We start from the raw sequence: 21,020 nt of genomic DNA on the forward strand, positions 1-21,020 counted from the left end.
GAGATGTTCATTCTGTGTAAAGCAGGACCACTTTGGAGATAACCAATGTGACATATCCCAAAAGTTATTAGGCAGACATGCAATGATTTTTAGCCATTTGCAAATTCCTGTTACTGTATTCATCATTACTACAAGTTGAAGAAGTTCACAGTGCTTAAGTCATTTAATGCTTTGCTCTTCACAAAACAACATCAACTGTAGAATTAGCAAGTACCAGTTACCTTGGAATTGGGACAATTTTAGAATCCCATTAATTTCTTCATGTTAACTCCTGCCAAAATGTAAAATACTTATTACCTGTATAGAAATTTGCATAGTTACCTATAATGCTATTTCTTCCCATCAAAATTTTTCCAGATGTTCTGAACTAGTATGGTACCAAGTAACCTCCCCTTGCAATTTATAACAAAGACAATGCATGCAATAATATAAAATCCAGTAACTATTAAAATAACTCCTATTAGCTGTAAAACTGTTTGGCATTGCTTTCACAAATCCTCTTGAACATACATGCAACAGAACCTGTAAGAATACAAGTGGTTAAATTTCAGAAGGCTAGTGTTTGTTGTACTCTACTTACTGCAAATGACATTTCTACTAATTTTTAACCCAAGTGTGTACTCTATGTTTAATGATGGTTGAAATGGTTTAGCAAAGCCATTCCTTTGATTACATGCCCTTTTACTTCTCCCTCCAGACATCAGCAGTGATTATGCTGTACACCCTCATCTATGGTTAAGGCCCAGAACTAATACTGCTTAGGGTTGCCATTAACATGTTACCCTAAGAACATCCGTTAGGGATCTGAATAGGAGCATCATCTCTTTCAAAAACTAGGTCAGATGCCAGGAAATAAGAGTAGTTGCATACAAGGATGGACAATTAAAGCAAATGGGGGGGGGGGGGGGGGGGGGGGGGTGGTGTGCAAAGAGAATGAAAAAATCCTATAAATACTTTACATGAGTCATCATTTCTTTACCTTTCCAGAAATAAAAATCAATAAAATCTTAACCCAGTTAATGAAGACAGCCTCAATTATTTACCAGGACATAACTCTAGTTTTCTGTATTCCAGCTCCTGCATGTATGAATTATGCACATTCACACCACTGACTTAAAATTATATGATGCATATTAGGGTACGCTGTAGCTACAGAAATAACAAAATTGTCTTTTGATACTTTTGCTTGAAAGAAAGTGGTAAGTTACTTGTCTCTCCTCAGTTGTACACACACATTTAGAGCCTGAGGACTTAAGGAAACAACCAACCTGTATCTAAATGTATTAAATCATTTTCTGAACTCCAAGTTAAACAAGCAATCTGCATGGCATGCCTCTATCCGCACATTATAGTGAGCTTTACAAATGGCTTGGTAACACATTTACAATTTATTAATGCAAGTCTTACCTCTGTTTTGATGCTAGATCATTAAAATCTTAGATACTGCTATAGCAAAATCATCCCAGATGTATCAGTTTTAAAAAGGTAAAGTTTTTCTGTAGGTTTTTCTTTTGCTGTTAAGTCATTACTCATGCAAAAAAAAATAAACCTGCGTAAGTATACTACTCTTTGATCCCATATCATCTGAGGCACAAACAGTTAAGATAGTTCCAAGTTAAAAATACGTAATGCCATCTTAATAGAAGTCATCAAAACAGTTAGAATACATCACCTTCTGTGACAGCTGGGTGTCTTTTTTTTTTTTAATTTAAAACTGAATTTTCTAGGATCAGACTGAGTCATAAAACATTGCCCAACTGTTTTGAAAATCAAAACCTCAGATTACTAAATAGAACTCAATTCGCTAAGGAAGGAAATAAACACACAAATGCTATACCAAATCTGCATTTTGCTTTACACACCTCAAACATGCACTCCCAACTGTCCCGGATCGCTACTCTTACAAGTAACTTGGGACAACAGAACAGAGGCATCAATAGAGCAGCAAAGGCTCCTTCACTGATTCCACCAAGGAAAATGCATGCATTTAAGTTTTTTTTTGTTTGTTAAAATACTGACTTTGTTTTCAGAGAACGAGACAATGCAGAAATAACAACCTGTTCAATTCTCGTTCATCCCAGGAGTTTCACAATACAACAGTATAACCAGCAGTGTTCCTTGAACTATATATTACAACTATTTCAAGGCACATTTTATATAGAAGTGCAGTACAAAAAACCCAGGCGTACAAAGGAATAAAAACACCCCACCAACACTGAAGACAGGTGCCATTGTGTGCCTTCTGTATTGAGCATTTGAGATCAGTTCTTAGTATAGAAGATCGAAAAATTCTCATTTCTGCATGAAAACATGCAGTGAAATACTTATCACAACCAGTTTCTTATACATGCTAGTTGTGATCAAATATATATTGCTTCCAACAATTTTAAACCTGCAGTTAGATAGAACGTACATTTTCGTACAGTCCTAATTTTGAGGCGTCCACAGTATTACCAACCATCCAGAAAACAGTTCATTATTTAGCAACATTGACTTAAGGCTCCGTCAAGTGCTAGAGAGCCCAAAGGCTAAACAGTCAAATGTGTACACTAACCACTGTTGTGATATCAAATAGCACTCTCATGGCTATTCAAAACTGTAAACTCTTTAACGCAAAATTCACCTCATCAAGTTTTGACCCAGCAGTTCAGTGAACAAGCAGGAAGTCCACAGTCTTATTGGCAAAACTGACTTACAGTGTCTCTAAGTCACTAGGCTCAAGGTTAAGAGCGAAGCATATTCCACTTCTACATTTTACGGGAATTTTACATGTTCAATTCATGATTTATAATCTCTAGGTTCTCTCTCCTCCAAACTGTCTGTAGACACAGTGTGCCACAGACTTAAGACTTCTGTTTCTCCCTCTATTTTCTTCAAATAGAACAATTTTGCAAATGTCTACATGTTCTAGAAAAGATTTTTTTTCGAAGATGGCCATTTCTTCAGAATAGTCCGACGCCGTCAGGCCTCTGAAGCAAAGGGGGGAGAAAAAAGCTGAAACACAAGGTTCATCTGGTAAGTTTTACATTAAGCATTACAAGCTGGACAGTATAAGAATGTGGCTTTTGCCTCAAAACGTCTGAGTCTTGGTGTGGAAACGAGTACTTGGCTGTCCCACCATAGCATTCTCGTAGTGGGACTGTCAGGGAAGTCTTGACTGGGGAGTATTTGTTTTGTTTACCTATCAGGCGTAAATTTCCAGGCACTCAGTTCATTTTGGGCTTGTTCCAGTTTGTCTTTAGTCTGTTCCAGTTCACCTTTCATTTTTAGGAAAAACAAGTTGATGGCCGGGTCCACCATTGTTGATCGCAGTTGGGCAACACTAGGCTGCTGGACTTGCTTGAGGTACTGAATCTGATTCTGCATAAAATAAGAAAAAAGACTGTTATTTATACAATATTAAATAAAATTTTGAAATCATTTAGATACAAATAAAAATAGTTATTCCAAAGGTAACATCAAGGAAGCTTGCCTTCTTTCAACACTGTAACCTGAAAAAGGCAGGATAAAAATCACTTTTGCCCACCTGCACCCTATCAATGTGCATATTCACCCAATCCCCCATCCCACCACCTGCCAAGCTTAAACTTTCAAGGCCAGGTTTTTTTTCTCTCTCTCTCTGCTTCAAATTGTTTTCTGATGTCAGTTTACATTTGCCAAAGCAATGACTGGAGCATTGTAATCCTTTTCTTTTATATCTGCCTGCACTCTTTTTTTGGGGGGAAAAAAAGTATATACAAGGAGTTATCTGCTTAAAACAGATAGCCAATTTCCATGTAACTTCAGTGAAAGTTACTGCAGAACATTACAGCTAATATTGATGAGCAATATTTTTAAGCAAGTACTAAAAAGGTTTTTACAAACTTCAAACAAGTACTAGGGTTTTTTGCAAATGCAAATAGTCACTTGTAATGCAAGTTTACATACTTATTTTTTTAAACAAAATAATTTAACATCTGTTAAATTTTTAAACAAAATATATGAACATCAGTTGAACAGATTTTGGTTGGATTTTATTCTCTTGCAATAACCACAACCCAAAAGATTTACGATTTTATGATTTATAACCCAGAAGACTTACAATACAATCAAAATTTCAGAAGGAGTAACTGTGAGAGGATTTCTTTTAAATACAGCATTCATCAGTCACAACTTGCATGTATTTAAATAGGATTAACTTTTTTGAAAGTTTCTTATATTTTAATCCCATCACAAGAATCTTAAAATGTACTAAACAATACGTTTAGAATCCAGCTAATCGCTCAAATCACATCAGACTACACAGAGTGTTCATTCTTAAGTTCAACTTATTATGCTCCCTGTATCATACACATTTCTTCATCAGAAAGAGGTGAACAAAATTACATGAGATTAAAAAAGAAACAATTGAAAGTCGGGAGTTTTGCCTCCTGCTGCACACACAATCTTGCAACCAGATTTGATAGCAAAAGAGACTCACTGACAAACAGTACAAGGCATCACCAGCAAAATCAAGGGAAGGAGTCTCCCTCCACACTTGGCTTTACTCGGGACAAGCAGTACAGTCAAAAGCACTGTCAGTTTAACCATCTTCCTGTATATACAGTTACTCTGTTACAGGGTCTTTACACAGCAATGGTGAAAAAGTGTAAGTACGAACATTTAATCTATCTTAAAAATGTGCAGTAGTGACCTCAGTCACTTCTTGACTGAGGACAACATATGCTCTAATTTATATATTGTTAAGTAGCAACAACTCTTGGCTTTTATTTCAACTAAGTGATTTCAAAGTTATTGAAATAACTGAAATATTTCCACTGACTTCACATTAATTCGATATTATCAAAATAAAAATATTTAGCTACTTACAAAAAAACCTGAAATAAACACCATACTTTTAAGTTTTAAATAGACAAACTTTTATGTGTCCAGAAAGAAATATAAAGAGAACAAAGCACTGCATAAAAATATTTTCAAGAAATAAAGCACTCAAGAAACCACCCACAAACTCTTCTATCTGCACAACTTTCTGATGCTTGCACTACTGGAAGTATTTCAACAACCTGTCAATTCTTTCTGAGGGCTAGCACTAGTAGAGGGTGAAACAACTAGTTTAACAGGTATCTGCACACATACAGACACTCCAGCTGGCAACATATTCCAGGAATACAATTACGCTACAGCAACATGGTTCCCTACCTATTTTTAGGCAGGCATCATTGAGGGGGAAAAAAAAAAAAAAAAAAAAAAAAAAGACCACGTTCCTTGTCTTACCTAGGCCCAGCTCCCTCCCTCTTCTACTGCCAGCCTAAGAACTGTAACAGATTCCTTGGATCAGTAGCACAAAGAATTGCTGCCACCTGCTCCTCACTCATGCCAGAAATGCACTAAAACACTCAAGAGGACCCAGCTGATTTTGTCCAATGTCAGTTACTTAACAGTCTCATTGGGGTATCTCTAGCTCATGCTCCTAGGCCAAGCAGAGAGCACTTGCATAGGCTCCACATAACACCTCAGCTGTCATTCCTAAAACAGTAGTGTAGAAAGAGTTTACTTGAGCAGAACAACCCTTGCTCATTCCCTCCCCAAACTTAAAGACATTTATTCCTCCAGTTTTTCCAACTCAAATTTTCTCCATCCTTCCACAAGTGCTTTCTCCAGTTGTAACTCCACAGGTCTCACCTGTCAGGCCTTTCATCCACCCAGACCTAGCAACCTCTCCCCAATATGACCCACTTCCAAAGCAAGCCCATTCCTCTTAATCCTTCTGCCCACCTCCTTATTCCATTCTTCTTCCTGCTCAGCCAGTCAAAGCCTCCCATTCTTGCTCCCTCTAACCACTCTTCTGGTATGTCTCTCCTCCCATTGATATTCCAGGTGGTAAGGGGTGGGGATCAGAAGAGTTTGCCTGCATTCAGGACCAACTTCAGCCTAGAGCTGAATACACAGGAATAGTCATGTCCCATGCCAGACCCCAGGACACGCCCACTCTAACACCCAAAATGCCTACTGGCTGTTCATATTCCCCAACATGAAAGCACACGCTAGGTGGTATTTTTCAAAAGCCCGTCAGATGGACAAATAGGGATGAATTTTCACAAACAGACTAAAAACCTTGGTATCAGCTTTCTCTCTGCTGTAACTCAAGGCAGGAGAACACTGGAAGTAGTCTATTTAGAGGACATCAGGCTGCATGGGGTTTTGTTTGGGTGGATTTTTTTTTTTTTTTTAAGACTGACAGTAACATTTTCAACCCCTCTGCTTCTCACATATTCTTGGAAACAGTTGAATCCTTTCAGCTGAAGTTGTCCAAAGACATCCACAAAGAACAGACCCTCTGACATGAACTCAACAAAACAGAATACAGGTGCTCAACAGAAAACGTAACCCATCTAAATAAATACAACTATATATCCTTCTTATAAGGAAGGTGTAGGAGGGAAGAAACTGCATAATGAAGAAGAGAAAAAAAACCACGAAAGAGCTGTAACCTAAGCCACAAGTAGGTTAAGAGTAATGACTGTCTAGGTACTATAGTCCAACTGCACCCACAGGAAGCTTCCACTCATTGTTACCTGTTCCATGGAAAACCTATTGAGTAGCAAATTATTTCCAAATGCCTCTCCACTTATTGACCTACAGTAGCTGTGCAGTAGCTCAGGAGGGGGTTAAGGCCTTTCCCTGAAGTAGCAATAACTTCATCACCACCTCTGCCAGAAATAAAGCTTTATGTAGAAACAGCAGCCAATACCTCAACTGCACTTCCCTAACAGCAGCAACCTCTTTTAGGGGGTTGTTCCTGCCAGGGGGAAGGTAGCTCAAGGCTGCTGCTGACAATAGGGCACATGAGGTATTAAACAGCTAAACTTCCATCTAGCCCTTTAGTCAGCCACCCTAAACTATGCAGAAGAAGTTTGCAACACCATTCAGACTCCCAGTAAGCTCCTAGCTCAAAAGAAACCCATATATTCTGCTGCTAGACTCAGCACAGAGCACGAGAGAATGGAGCAATCTCCAAGAAAGAATCAGGACAATGATTCTGCTACTCTGACATGCACATCTATACTTTCAAGACAATGACTGGTGACTTTTACAAGCTCAAGTAGGTTTTGTTGTGTTTTATCCTTTTAAAAGAAGGGTACAAATTAAAACAGCAACTAAGAAAGTCTATCACACCTTATTTTAAAACAGCTAGTATATTTTTACTAGTAAAGTGTTTTACACATCAGTAATCAGAAAACTCACTTATGTCTTCATCAACTACTACCATTTTAATATGGTAAGATATTTTTAAGTTTTTATCCATTTAAATTTGCAATACCTGGATGTGGCAATCCCAAAAATACATTAAGAGTATTTTACATGTAAATATGGATTATAAAACATTGTTAACTGTGCTAAAAATAAAGTTATTTTATGGACTAAAGATTAGACATGTCTACTTATCATATGGTGAATAGTATTTGTTCATTTATGAAATTATTTAGCAACCTATAGCTTAGCTTCGCATCTCAAACATGATTTATTTTGCTACTGTCACTTTACTGGAAAAATACTATCTGGTGATAAAAAGCCAAACAATCCTCCAGAATTTCTTGAAACTATGTGCATTTAAACTTGGAAACACTTTAAGGTACCAATGTCTCCATTACAGCTTTTACCCCTTCTTCAAGGATGCATCTTCCTAACTCCATGCATTATGGAGGATATTACATCCTTGAAGTTATTAATGTGTTAATACCTGGAAAAATGTAAGCCACTTGGGGGGGGTGTGGGGTGTGTGTTTGTTTTCTTGTTTCTGTTTGGTGGGTTGGGTCTGTCCCCCCCCCCCCCCCTTTTTTTTTAAGTACACTGAAATTAATAAAAGCTCTTCAGAAGTTCTAGAAAGCCTATGCATCACAGCTATAAACATCTATAACAAAGTGCAGCCAAAAATCCTGTACTGTTCACAATCTTGTCAAAATTCAGTCTTAAATACTTGAAATTTTTGTCTAACTCGTTCTTTTAGAAAGAGGGAGGAAGAAAGGTGAAAATATAGTACACACAAATTTGGTTTTGGTGAAAAACTTACACTTCTTTTTATTTTTTTAGTATTTATTGTTTCAGCTACATGCTCAGAAGTTCAAAAGAAAAAAAGCTCTTATTACTGCTGTTCCTCACAGCAGAATTTATCAGTAAAACCAACAAGAGAAGCAGAACAATATAGTAGTCTTACTACTAGGGAAGTGTTGCGGTATAGTACCAGAACACATCTTCATTAGCATCCTGGGCTGCATTAGGAGGAGTGCTGCCAACAGGTCGAGGGAGGTGATCCTTCCTCTCTGCTCGGCACTGGTGAGACATCTGGAGTACTGGGTCCAGTTCTGGGCTCCCCAGTACAAGAGAGACATGGACATATTAGGGTGAGGCCAACGAAGGGCCACAAAGATGATTAAGGGGTTGGAGCATCTGACATACAAGCAGAGGCTGAGATCAGCGCTAGGGCTGTTCAGCCTGGAGAAGAGAAGGCTGAGGGGGATCTTACCAGCATGCACAAATACCTGATGGGGGGAGTAAAGAAGGCGGAGCCAGGCTCTTCCCAGCAGTGCCCACTGAAAGCACAGAAGGCAAGGGGCACAAATTGAAACACAGGGAATTCCATTTAAACATAAGAAAATGCTTTTTGCTGTGAGGGTGGTTGAACACTAGCACAGGTCACCCAGAGAGGTTTTGGAGTCTCCATCCTAGGAGACGCTCAAAACCCAACTGTGCACAGTCCCCTTCAACTTCAATGATTCTGTGATTCATTTTTTGCCACTGCAAAGTAAGCTTTACCCCCTCATTTTTTCTTTTCATACCAGTGCTTACTACGAACTAAAGTCATCTTATGGTCTTAAGAGCAGTGAAAATGATGTGCACAGAGTTAAGCGTCACGCTACTATACCTGACAGCTCTGAAAACCTACAAGAAAAGAGAAAGGAAGGCTAAAAGAAAATAAAAGAGGAAAGCTACAATACTAGTTATTCGTTTTGCACAGAGCTTGTATTTTTCATAAAAGAAGCTCTCAGGAGTATGTTACACAAACTAGCAATAAGAAGCTTTTTACAATCTTCTCTCAGGAACTGCCAAATTAAAGCAGCAGGTGAAAGTTATGTTACAAAGGTAATCCAAAAAAGATCAGAAGTCCAAAAGTGGTAGAAGATAGTTTCAAGAAACAAAACTAAACACAGAAGAAAACAAAGTCTCAGAAAACCCACAGAAATAAAGAAGAGAAACAGAAATAACAAAGGTATTCACTGCAAAGAACATTAGAAACCCCAAGAAGCAGATCTGCCAAATTTCAAAAGAACTCCCTCTGAAAAAGTCAGTAGCTCTTTCCCCTACCGAGCCAAATGGATGCGGAAGCTTACAAATACCTTGTTATCCAAATCCAACATAAATATCAGCCTAAAACCTCCTAAATTAAACCCAGTAAACTCAATCTTGTCCTTACGTTTCAATTTGTTCCTGCATCCAATAATAGTCAGAAGTAACATTTTGGTAAGTATGCACAGCTGATAAATGCTAGAAGTAAGCAAGCATGGCTTGTGCAAAAATTAGCTTGGTTCTGAAGCAAAAGTCCTTCCAAGCACAACTGCTGCTGAAAATCAACTGAAATAACTAATATTAAAAAAGCAAACTTTAAGAAACTATCTTTACTAATTCAGTGAAAGTTTAAGTGCCCTGCCATTTCTTTAAGCACAGAAAATGGGATGCTATAGATAGATGAAAAACATAGCACACAGGTACTGGCTCAAAAGCTGATATTCCTGTAACAGTCTGAAAACCCTTACTCTCTCTAAATACTTACAGTACACTCTTGCATCTCCTGTTCCTTAGTTGCCAGCCTCATCACCAGAATATTTTCTCTTCGGGCAGACTCTTGCTGTTGCTGTTTCAACTTCTCTTCAGATTCTCTCAATCCCGTCACATCATTAGCTAATACAAGTAATAAAACACAAAAAGCACATGTTTTATAGCATCCTCTCACGAACAGTTTTTAAAGACAGCTAAAAGAATCTGAAAACCAAATTCATAAACAGCAAAAGAGCTAAATAAATAAGCATGACTATAATAAGCATAAATAAGAAAAATCAAAGTATCATTAAGTACTAGAAAAGCTTGACAAGAGTTAGTTGTAAATACATCTTACTGATCCTTCCTTAAGACTTACTAAACTTTTGAAAATGTTTCCATGTTTATATAGGAAGTAACTTTTAAATTGCTTGCTTAACCAACTGCTATTACAACTTGCAGTCTGAAACTTGGGAAGTTGAAACTGTCCTGCTATCTATAAGAAATGTTGAGGCCAGGGGGGGCGGGGGGGGAAGCCCACACTGGCAAAAAAACATCTGCAGTGTGTAAAACAGTGCCATTTGTGGTCAATCCTCCAGAAATGGCAGTTCAGTCGCAACTAGAATTCTTCTTCTGATCCATGAACATTTATGAAAGTTCATATATGAAATATGAAAGCAGCACAGCACATTTCCAAATTACTCAAACAGCAACACGTGCAAGCAGCCTGATAAAAAACAGTATACATTCATTCTGCTACTTGTCATGTATAAAATGATGGAAAGTTGGAATAATTAAGATTTTTTTTTTTCCTAATTACTTGAGAATGATCTCCTGTAAATGTAAACTAAGAACATCACAAATTGCTTCAGGATAATTATTTCTAAGTAATTCTTTGCAGATAATTCAATAATACTGATTACTACAACCTGTATTAGTTTCCAAAACTGAGAAACTGGGAACATTAAAACAACTTATTAATCTATGTTAGGACAGTTTGAGACTAGAACGAAACCAACTGCTTACATTTGCTATATTTTAGTCTCTCCAAAAATCAAACATTATGGGGCAGCAGTAGAAGAGGGATGTAACAGAGAAAAGAGAGAGGACATCCATTCAAATTTACAGAAAAAAACCTTCCAGCTCAGTGGTACTAAGTCTTTAAGTATTTAGACTAAAAAGGTGAGTGGAAAACAGGAAAGAGCTGCCAACACAATTTTTAAAAGTAACTTAGGATTGGTGATTCAGTCACTTCCAGAATGTATCCAGCTTTTCTCATTTGAGTAGGATGTTTTTCCTATATTCTCTTTTGAAAGACTGGAGTACAGACCAAGTTTTAAAGACCACATAAGATTGACATTCAAATAGTTAATTTGCCTAATCAGATCAAACATTACTTGGGGACTCATTTTAGACCATTACCTCTACAAACTATTCCCCCTCCCATGTGGTTTACAATCCTGTAAGACTACTGAAGGCACTAACATTCATGAAGTATTTTGGTAAAGGATAACATTTCCTTTCTAATGGAAAAGTCATGAAAATACACGTATTTGTGGGGTTATGTTTTGGGACTTCCCCCCCCCCCCCGCAGTCTGGGTACAGATGGTCCTACACATGCAAAAATAGACTTTTTAGAAGCTGTGTAAGATCTGCAAAGGAAATTAAGTGGCTGAGAAAGTTGGGAAAGGCTGAACACTTACACTAGAAAAAACAGGGACTTTTTTCTGACATGTAGATTATCTCTTATCTCTAATAGTTTTAGAAAGCACAGACATTACTTGAACATTCTGCTTTATACAAACACTCAGGTAACTCAAAGCATTTTGAAACTTGGCTAACTTACAATTAAGGTCTGTGTACTTGCCCTCCAGAGCTTGCACGTACGCTTCATACTGTTTCCACCTGTTGCAGAGATGAAGAGAAAAAAGAATTTTCTGAAGCTCAGTTTATTAAATCAAGGCATCTCATTCCTAAACTTCCAGAGTATACATTTATACCATAATCAGAAAATGTCAAGAGGGAATTACACAATTGGATAAAAGTCAATTCCAGTTTTTAAAATGGGGCTTTTAATCATGGAAATAGTTAAATCCACTTTGCATCTCAAAAGGATAAAAAGGTAGCTGTGCATTACAACACTTAAAATTGACATCTTAAAACTTACTGTAACATTTAGACAAACATGGGGAATAAACACTTATTACTTGGTTATCTGTGTAAAGTACCCAAGATACATCTCATTCTCAAAGCAGAACAACTCAAACAAAATTCTGTAACAGAAACCATAATACAAAGACAACGTTAAGTCCGTTATCAAGTGAACAAGACAACAAGCAGAAGTGTTTCCAATACACTAGAATTTGCAGTCTAGGTTAAGTAGTTATACCAGCTCATTCAAACCAAGGCGATACTCTGAGTATATTCATCAACCAGAAGCCAAACAGTTTAACAACTCTTTGAAGGCATGTTATTTAAGCAATTCATCCACAGTCAGAAAATCCCACACTTAAAAACAGCATTCCATTTGATACAAACCATCAAATCAGTAGCAAATAAAGTCTGCAGTAAAGCTTAGCACAACATGCCATACCAACAAAGGTCACAGGATGATGTTTTGGGGTTTTTTTGTTTTTAAAGAAGTACTTACTTTGCTTCTAACTATGAATCTTCCTCACAATGGTACAATTCCACATTATGAAACAAATTCATCTAATAGCTTACCACTACAGAAAGGGAAGGTTTCTGTTCCTTTCTCCCAACTATCCTTTCTCCCTGCCACCTATCTTATGCCATACTCAACATAACTGCTCTATTTTAACTCCCTAACCTACAACAGCACGACCTCAATCAAAACTATAAAATCTAACTGTAGATGATTTTTAACCATTCGGTGAATTCAAACAGCTTGTTAAAGGGTCTAAAAAGCATCATGTGTAACAGCAAGTGAGATCATATCACTGGGAAAAGCAAAAGTAAGTACAAAAGGTCTTCCTTCTAGCAGCAACAAAATTTTGCATCTCTTCAGCTGAACATGAAATCAGCATGAATTAACTCTCAAGCTCTGTAGAAAAGAGCAGTTGTATTCCCACTTAACCCTTAAACTTACCTCTCTGCTCTAAAAAGAACATTGTTAGAAACAAAAGTTTCACCGTTTGACTGCTAGAAGTTCTATGTTAGTTCAGGAGATTTCAATCCCCCAAAAGTAAAACTGAAACAGTCTACTAAATAGGAAACACAGAAACAGAGTCTAATTTTTACATGAAAGAATTACATGAAATAAAAGAGTTGGTCTTCAAATACAGCTGCAGGATTACTTGACTTAAGTTACATCTCACAGCCTGAAAAGAGTAATTCTGTCAAAACCATAACACCCCACCCCCCCCCCCATAATAGGAGCTATACAAAGAGCAAGCGAAATAAAGACCTGAAACACAAGTTAAGTAGACATGACAGACCACCACCAGAAAACAAAAACACATGTAGCCTGTGGTCACCAAGAATGTCAGAGAGAATATCTCTAAGTCACCTGTCTACAACTGCTAGTATTTAAGTAAGAACCAAATTCCTGGAAAAAAAAACCCAGAGCGTACTAGGCTATGTCATGGACTTTTCAAGTCATGTCCCTGCCAACTCTTCCAGAAACAGGACTCATCTTGTTCATGAATCATGACATAGTGTTTTGTCAAAAACCTGCTGAAGACTGTTGCAGTTCATCTTCAAGCAAGTTTATGAAACTGTACAGAATAAACTTGTGATCTGATGTGTCTCACTGACATACTCAGAGAGAACTCTTCAACAATCAAGCCATCAATTTTAAAATTTGAATGTGCATACACATGCACTGTCTCAATTTTGCTACAACTACAGCAGATCTCAGAAGCAATTTTCTCTTCTAGCAATTGATCTGGTTTCCACCTCACTTCAGGCAAACCAGAAAGCTAGCAACTATAAACACAAAAATCAGAAGCAGGCTTATTTCATGCGATTTAAAAAAAAAAAAAAAAAAAAAAATCATTAAAACAGACAATTGAATAGACTAAAAGCATCCCCAAAAAAGTGAAATAATGAAAGTTTAGAAACATTCACCTTAATGAAGTAGACCATTCTTATAAATAACTTCAGCTCAGGAAAATAAGCAAATATATTGGTAGGCCCTTACTGAAAGGGGACTGATTCCTTTTCAAACTTGCAGTTGTGATTCTTCATCTGATGTGTGTATATTTTTGTAGTGATCTCAGTAATCCTGAGGACTGACGTCAAAATATTTACCAAATATATCAACGAGACAGTTTCTCAAGAACATTCATGAAGCCAAGTTAAAGGAAGGGAAAAAAAAGAATTTTTTTTTTTAGTATCTACACTTTGACTAGTTTTAGGTATTTTAAAAAACAGTCTTGTGCTGGCCCTGATAATCTAGTTTTCACTTAAGTGTCTATTAACTGACTTAAGACTTTAAACACCTTTTATAATTTCTAAGTTCTTAAGTCTTCTCTTGTAGTAACTTTTGTTGTTCACTGCCTTTAATAACCTATTTTCCTAAATACTGTCTCCCCAGCTTATTCCACTCTGATCGTTTTCCCCTGTTTACCATAGTAGCACAGATCATTAACAGAGGGAATTAAAGTAGAATTCTGATCTTTGAAAAGCTAAAGTTACAAAGTTGTAGCTTCTGAAGTTATGCAAAAGAAAGATAAAGGAAAATAAGGAACTATCACAGAATAAAGCATTTAAAAAAACCCAAAGATACTGAAGATCATTGACAGTATTTTTAGTACTCCAACTCTGAACATTGCTAACTCCTATCTTTTTACTCCTTCTCCCTTTTTATTATGTCTACACTGATAGAGAAGACCAGACGATACTATGATCAAACAGGACAGGTGTAAAACTTTATTTCTAGGTCTCAAATGACTACATGAGTGGTGCCTGAGTCTGTAACACCATTCTCTAAATGAACAATGCTTACAGAAAATCTGGTTTTACCTGAACAATAAAAGGGCAGTATTTCCAGATGCACAACTTTGGTCTCACATTGTACAACTGAATCTCCATGCACAACAGTTTTACTTCTATACTTTTTTCAGTGATACGGACTCCCAGCTGCCGATATGCAAGGCTGAGGTGAACCTGTATTCCCATTACATGAATCTCACATACTAAGTTTTCACTCAGAGTTTGAAAGAGGTGACAAGGACAGCAAGTTTGTGGAATGCTGTAATGATGCCTTTGCTCAGTGGTAGAAACTCAGCCATGCCATGTTGAAACTAGACAGCAGAAGCTGAAGCTAATCTAGCAGTGGATGTAGCAGTGGATCACCTAGAAATCCCAGCTACAAAGCACAATTCCAGTACAGTCCAAGGGTTCAGAGCTAAGTTTAAAAAGAAAACAAAAAAAAACAAAAAAAACCCCAAAAACAAAAAAAAACCCAAACCAAACAAACCCCACAACACACCAGAACCACAAAGGCATGTATGATCTGAAGCCTCTATTAGGCCCTACTGTTATCAGGAAATGGTTAGAAAAAGTCATCTTACAGATGTCACCATATGCCACAGAGGAGGTCTTTATTTCAGATCCAGTTAGAAATTTTAATGCAAACTGTATCCAGAAATATTGTAATTCTCTGCATAAAACCATGCAATTTCCCCATAACAGAACACGTTAAAGACCTCTGATGAATTACGAAACTTTCTATATAAACAGCATTCCTAAAAATTACATACTTCAAATGTTTTCCAGCTAGCTCACATTACAGGCTCTTCAGGGAAAAGATTTTTTGACCCTAAATACATTCTAAAGTTCAGTACAAGAAGCATGTTGAAAAAAAAAAAAAAAATCAGTAATAATACAAACAGAAATATTCCCCCCCCAAATTATGTCAGAATTAAAATCTGAAGATTGCTACTAGCACATCTTCAACTACAGGAGGAAAGCATTTCCCTCTGGGAAACCTTTCTGCCTTACTTGAAGACAATATATCCCTTCTACTAGATTTCATCCACACATGATACCTGCACTAGTTTAAACTTTTTTTAATAGACAGAGGTAAAATCAACACTTACAGTGATGTAAAAATCCAGTTTTTGGTTAACCTATTTAAGAATTTGTACATACTTGCAAAAACTTCTTTAAAAAAACACAGTGATTTGTAGGAACTCGCTGGCTAGTCTGAAGCCTTTCTTCCCAAGATCCAAGAAAGAGATAGTTCTCTTCACACATGTAATCTAAGAGATGCATTGGTTTGAGCAAACGTCCGAGTTGCCTTGACCTCCTTGCCCCATATTGCCCCTTCTGGTACCTCTGTAGGGGACTCAGGCAGCTCATCAGTGAACTCAAGTGGGGAAAAAGGCTAAAAGCCAGCTTTTTTCTCGTTTTGGTTTCACTCAACATTGGCTCTTGATCAGTTTAGTAGTTCATGTCAGTAATCTGATGACTAAACAAGTGATAATTTGAAGAGCTTCACTAAAGTGCTACTTGGAAAGGCACTGAAGAACAGAGACAGAGCTGTACACAGAACTAGGAAGACAGCCCTGAATCTGATTTACATTCAAGGGGTCACTTACAGTCTCACAAGAACTGGCAGATAACCGGACAGCATTATGGGCAGAAGATAATTGGGCAGCACTGGGCAGTTAATTCCCTTCATTCTCTAAAAATACTAAGCAGACTTTAAGACTCAATGGCTTCAAAATACTTCCATAAGTACCATTATTTTTTTGGGAGCACCCGTTTTTTATGCTGAGCTTTGGGGTTCACTTTTTCCAAGAATAAATGATAAGCACTTAGGGGGTAGGGCACACACAGCATTGCACCTAAGCCATCCCAAAAGTGACTGGCTGTACGTCCATGTTGACTGAAGTTCAGTAAAAGCACTGTATTTCCTCAGAACTCTTGTGTAAATCAGGGTGCTTCAATGTTTTACAGACTAACCACTAGGCTAAACGATCAGGGCAACACTGATCAGATTTTTAGCTATGATCTACAGAGTGCTTTGTTATTGTATTCCTGGCTCTTCTTTCCTCACAGAAGCTCCTACACAGTCAAGCTAAGTAGCTAATGCATTAAAAAGGGGAGGGGAAAGATGAAGGAGATGAGCCCACAGCAACAAGTAATGAGACCAGCAGAAATTCCCAAAAGGCCAGACTGAAAGGCTTTTTGTTGATCCTGCTCACTTTTAGTAAACGGAAGTTAAAACGAGCAAACCTGAATTATGTACTTAGTGTAAAGAACAGTGAAATTGGGATTCATGGCACAGGAACTGGTAAAAAAGAATTAGTATTTTCTACATATGTATTTTATCAGTGCAATTGTACCACAATAATGATGTTATTACCTAAAAGACCAAAAGCAGATAACACATGCCTGTATCTCAAAAAGCATTTGCCCCACCAAAGCATGGACCAAAAAAAATGCACTCCAAATCTTAATTTAAGACAATCCAGTAGTGGTCAACACATGCTTTTCTATGTGTGAAAGAAGTAAAGATGCTTTGATTAAAATATGATATACATATAATAGTGTTATATTTTATTCCAACCTACAAATGAAGCCAGCAGTTAGAGACAAGTTGCTAGTTTTACACGAAATCATAATTAAAGGTGAACTTACTATAAATCCATTAAATATGCACCCCATTCAAAGAAAAAGCAGTGTTTGTAGGACTGCTTAATGAAAATAAGTAAAATGGACGTGGCCAAAATAGCATTTAAGTTTCCACTTCCAGGTATAAAGGACACTTATTCTCCTTAAAACCATCAAGTGGCCTTTTTGAGAGCAGAAGTTGCTTTGTCTACACTAAGAATATTCAGTAGCAACACAGCTGTCATTAGCAAATTCCCTCCTGTCTCTTCATTAACACAGTTTAGCTGCTGACATACTTTACCTCCTTTCATGTATTCCATCACATTCTCACTTGACTATATGCTGGAAATGGATCTCTTCTATGGTAGCAACTAATCATTGCAAGTTACAGAAATTTATTACAATTGGAAGCCTGTTTTGTTTTCACACTATCAATCAGAAAGCAAGTTGCACAGAACCTATGCTTTGGTACTTTGACAGGAATTTTATAGCTGGAGGTCAGGGCATAGCTTTACAGACTTAGGAGTTTGCTATTCCCAGGGATAATCTTGAGTATGGAAAGTTTTATGAAAGGGTTCACAAGGCCTAAAACCACTTAACATCAAAGCAGCACTTTGTCCTACCGTTGAAATACATTATCCTTTACTACCCAAAAGACCAGATACTTGGAGGAAGCCAGAAACCAGTTTTAAACATATGGAGCTAAACTATGTCGGCTCCCCTGGAAAGAACTGTCACCCCAGAAGTAGCTGGCAGGATAGTTTGCCCAGAAGAGGGAGTAGCTGATCATATACATTAAGTGTTGCACTTGTATCCTCATGTTTTTACACAGTTTAGTCTTTGTTCTATGAAATAGCAATATTTAACTTGGGAGACCCTAATAATGGTAATAACTTACAGTGTACAAAAAGCCAAGAGCTAAAGTTTACCGAAATGGACACACAAACTACTCCAGCAGATAAACAGATGACCCACAGATGCCTAGTTTAGTTAGCTCCTTGTTTACAAATCAGGAAGTTCAGGTATACAGAGACAAGTGGCTTGGGTTGGTTTCTTTAAGCAGGTGGTCTGCATAACAGGATTGCCTATTATTTTTGCCATGGTGACACTTAGCTTTCTAAAAGGTGAAAAAGATGGCCTTGCTCTTCTTTATGCAAGTCCTAGGCGATGAAAACTTCGTTTTAACATTTTACAGTTAATATCTGAACATGCTGAGAAGACAACTGTACGGACTAAGAAAACCTAGAACTTACTGTAGGAGTAAGGAGTTGACATTTTTCTGATGTTTAAAAATAACCTGCTATCTAGCAGGGAATGCAAGCAACCATATCTTCTGAAGTCACACGTGAAAACAACTCCTACTCATGTATTACAAAATATTGTTCAGGATTTTGTCTCTTTGGAAAAGGTGTTTCCCCCCAAACTATATATAAAAATATTTGAGACAAGATCAGAACTTCACAGAAGAGATGTATCATGAAAAGGATAAAATAGTTTTTCAGAACAAGGATGCTAAAAACAATGGAAGAGGAAGGTCACACATCTTCCATTGAAAGTTCACTAAAACGTTGAGATGGAAAAACTGCTTTTTACTTTACCTTAGGATGAGCTCGTCTCTAGGTAAAACCTTAAAATCTGCTTCACTAAGGCGAACCTATGGAGCAAAAGGAATAGCACAAACTCAGCAAGCTGTCATGATTCCTGGGGGGGGAGCGGGGGGGAGTCGGAGGGGAAGTCACAAGTATTTTTAAAAACATACCTTCTTTGGGAGAGGTTCTTCATTCGTCATTGTGAACTCTGAAGGGGAGGAAAAAAAAGAGTTTTATTTAATGTAGTTACTAGTGTACATGAAATACTGAACAAGTCAGAAACTTTTACTTCTAGCCTCAAATTTTTTTTTAATTTGCAATATTACACTACTGAAACATTGGTTCCACACAATGCAGAACCAGAGTACAACACAACACTATGACAAGTTTGCTGCTGTAATCTACATACAAAGTCAACAGATGCATTTTTTCTAAAAGTTAACCAAAACTTTCTTTAGATGTCTAAAAAGCCTATCAGTAATCAATTCTTTCTATTTAACCAAGCAAAACCACCCAACTTCGTCCATATTTGTTTAGATCAAACTGACATTTCATATGTGCCTACATCTATTTAACATTGTATTTCATGAGGTAGAGGGTAATCAGGGCCTGAGGAAAGTAATTTATACTACTACTTCAGTATCTCTTTGGAATAAAAGTAACATTTGTGAACATTATCACTAATGTTTGGTTATGTCAAGATAACAAGTTCTTCCAAGTACTTATTCCCTTACTTTTAAGATTCTGATAAACAGGAAGTATAAGCAGTTATTTTAAAACCCTTGTGAATATTTTTTAGGAAAAGATGTCAAACAAATGGCTTAGATACACCATTAAATTGAATTCCTTTTATGTGTATGTAGCATAATAGGATTGCATTGTGCTAGGTTAAATATTCACACTTCCTTGAGTTACAGGATGTGCTTCCTTACCTCAAAAGGATAAATACATAGTATTTTCTACAACTATGATTATACAAAAATATCAAGTCCACAAAGATTGTAAGCACACAAGTAACAGCGAATGCAAGGTTTGCTAGAGGCATACATCTTTGCAATACACTTTCCAACAGAAGTTGCATATATTAAGGTTCGACAAGCTTGTACAGCTGCTGCGATGCATGTATACCAGGGAAAGGATGTGTCAACTCCTTGGTTCTGAACACTTAGCTTCACAAAAACAGTGCTCTTAAGTAGTTAAAAAAATATTTTATTTTCTCAAAAAGACTTTTACAGACTACCTTGGGTGTTTTCACAACACCACCCAATGAACTAATTTAACTTTTCCAAATCCTAAGACGAACAAATCCTAAAATTGTTTGTCAATAAGACAAACAAATACGCACCAAATGAAATAGAGCCTCTTCAACCCACACTAACCATTGACAAATACACAGCAGTTTACCAAACAAGGCCCCGGTTAAAAAAACAAACAAAAAAACCCCAAAACACAACCCCCCCAAAAAACCAAACAAAAATCCCCACACCAAGTACAGATGAAACAACTTCCAAGCCTTTCATAAAAATAAAAACTGACATTAGAAACCACGGAAAGGTTTCCAAAACCATTCAGTAGAAGCATCTCACTGATGAATGGCAGCTTCCTCTTCCTAGTCTTAGTAACACACAGGCACTTAAGTGCTTCCCTACCCTAAGAAGTCCCCCCCACCCCCACCAGCTTCCCTCTCGCACACAAGTTACTCAAGCATTCTGCTTTAACTTCTGGATGCAGCTTCTTATTTGAGACTGTTTTACCAAAAACGTACCTTAAATACATTCAAGCATAAGAGGCTATCGATACAAACTGCCAGTGCCCAACTCGGTCACCCAAAATAACAGAATAACTTGAAATCACAGGGAGAATGCTTGTGACCCCTGTATTTAGGTTGCCAACCTCTCCCACTATAATTTTCCTAAAGATTTTTAGACTCTTTTAACTCCTTCAGTGTGAAGATCTCAGCAAGACTTAATTCCTTGACAGAGAGAAACATGCTTGGGAGAATGCTTGTGACCCCTGTATTTAGGTTGCCTACCTCTCCCACTATAATTTTCCTAA

The 21,020-nt window shown here is 37.3% G+C and overlaps 1 protein-coding gene across 2 annotated transcripts in view; it reads right to left on the reverse strand.

Moving 5' to 3' along the window:
* WTAP (WT1 associated protein) overlaps positions 1–21,020 on the reverse strand; it is a 28,249-nt gene that overhangs the window by 4,946 nt on the left and 2,283 nt on the right. Inside the window, exons 2-7 of one of the 2 annotated variants that reach the window (XR_012775305.1) lie at positions 19,136–19,173; positions 18,975–19,030; positions 11,639–11,697; positions 9,809–9,936; positions 3,182–3,360; positions 2,624–2,969 (exon numbers count right to left, since the gene is read on the reverse strand). Coding sequence is in view for 1 of the 2 variants with exons in the window: in XM_075499074.1 (XP_075355189.1) it covers positions 3,182–3,360; positions 9,809–9,936; positions 11,639–11,697; positions 18,975–19,030; positions 19,136–19,165 (452 nt within the window). In the remaining variant the exon portion in view is untranslated. The remainder of the gene's footprint in view (positions 1–2,623; positions 2,970–3,181; positions 3,361–9,808; positions 9,937–11,638; positions 11,698–18,974; positions 19,031–19,135; positions 19,174–21,020) is intronic. The other variant, XM_075499074.1, reaches the window with a different exon arrangement.

This window comes from Mycteria americana, chromosome 3 (genome assembly GCF_035582795.1).
Source record: "Mycteria americana isolate JAX WOST 10 ecotype Jacksonville Zoo and Gardens chromosome 3, USCA_MyAme_1.0, whole genome shotgun sequence".
Classification (NCBI taxonomy): Eukaryota; Metazoa; Chordata; class Aves; order Ciconiiformes; family Ciconiidae; genus Mycteria; species Mycteria americana.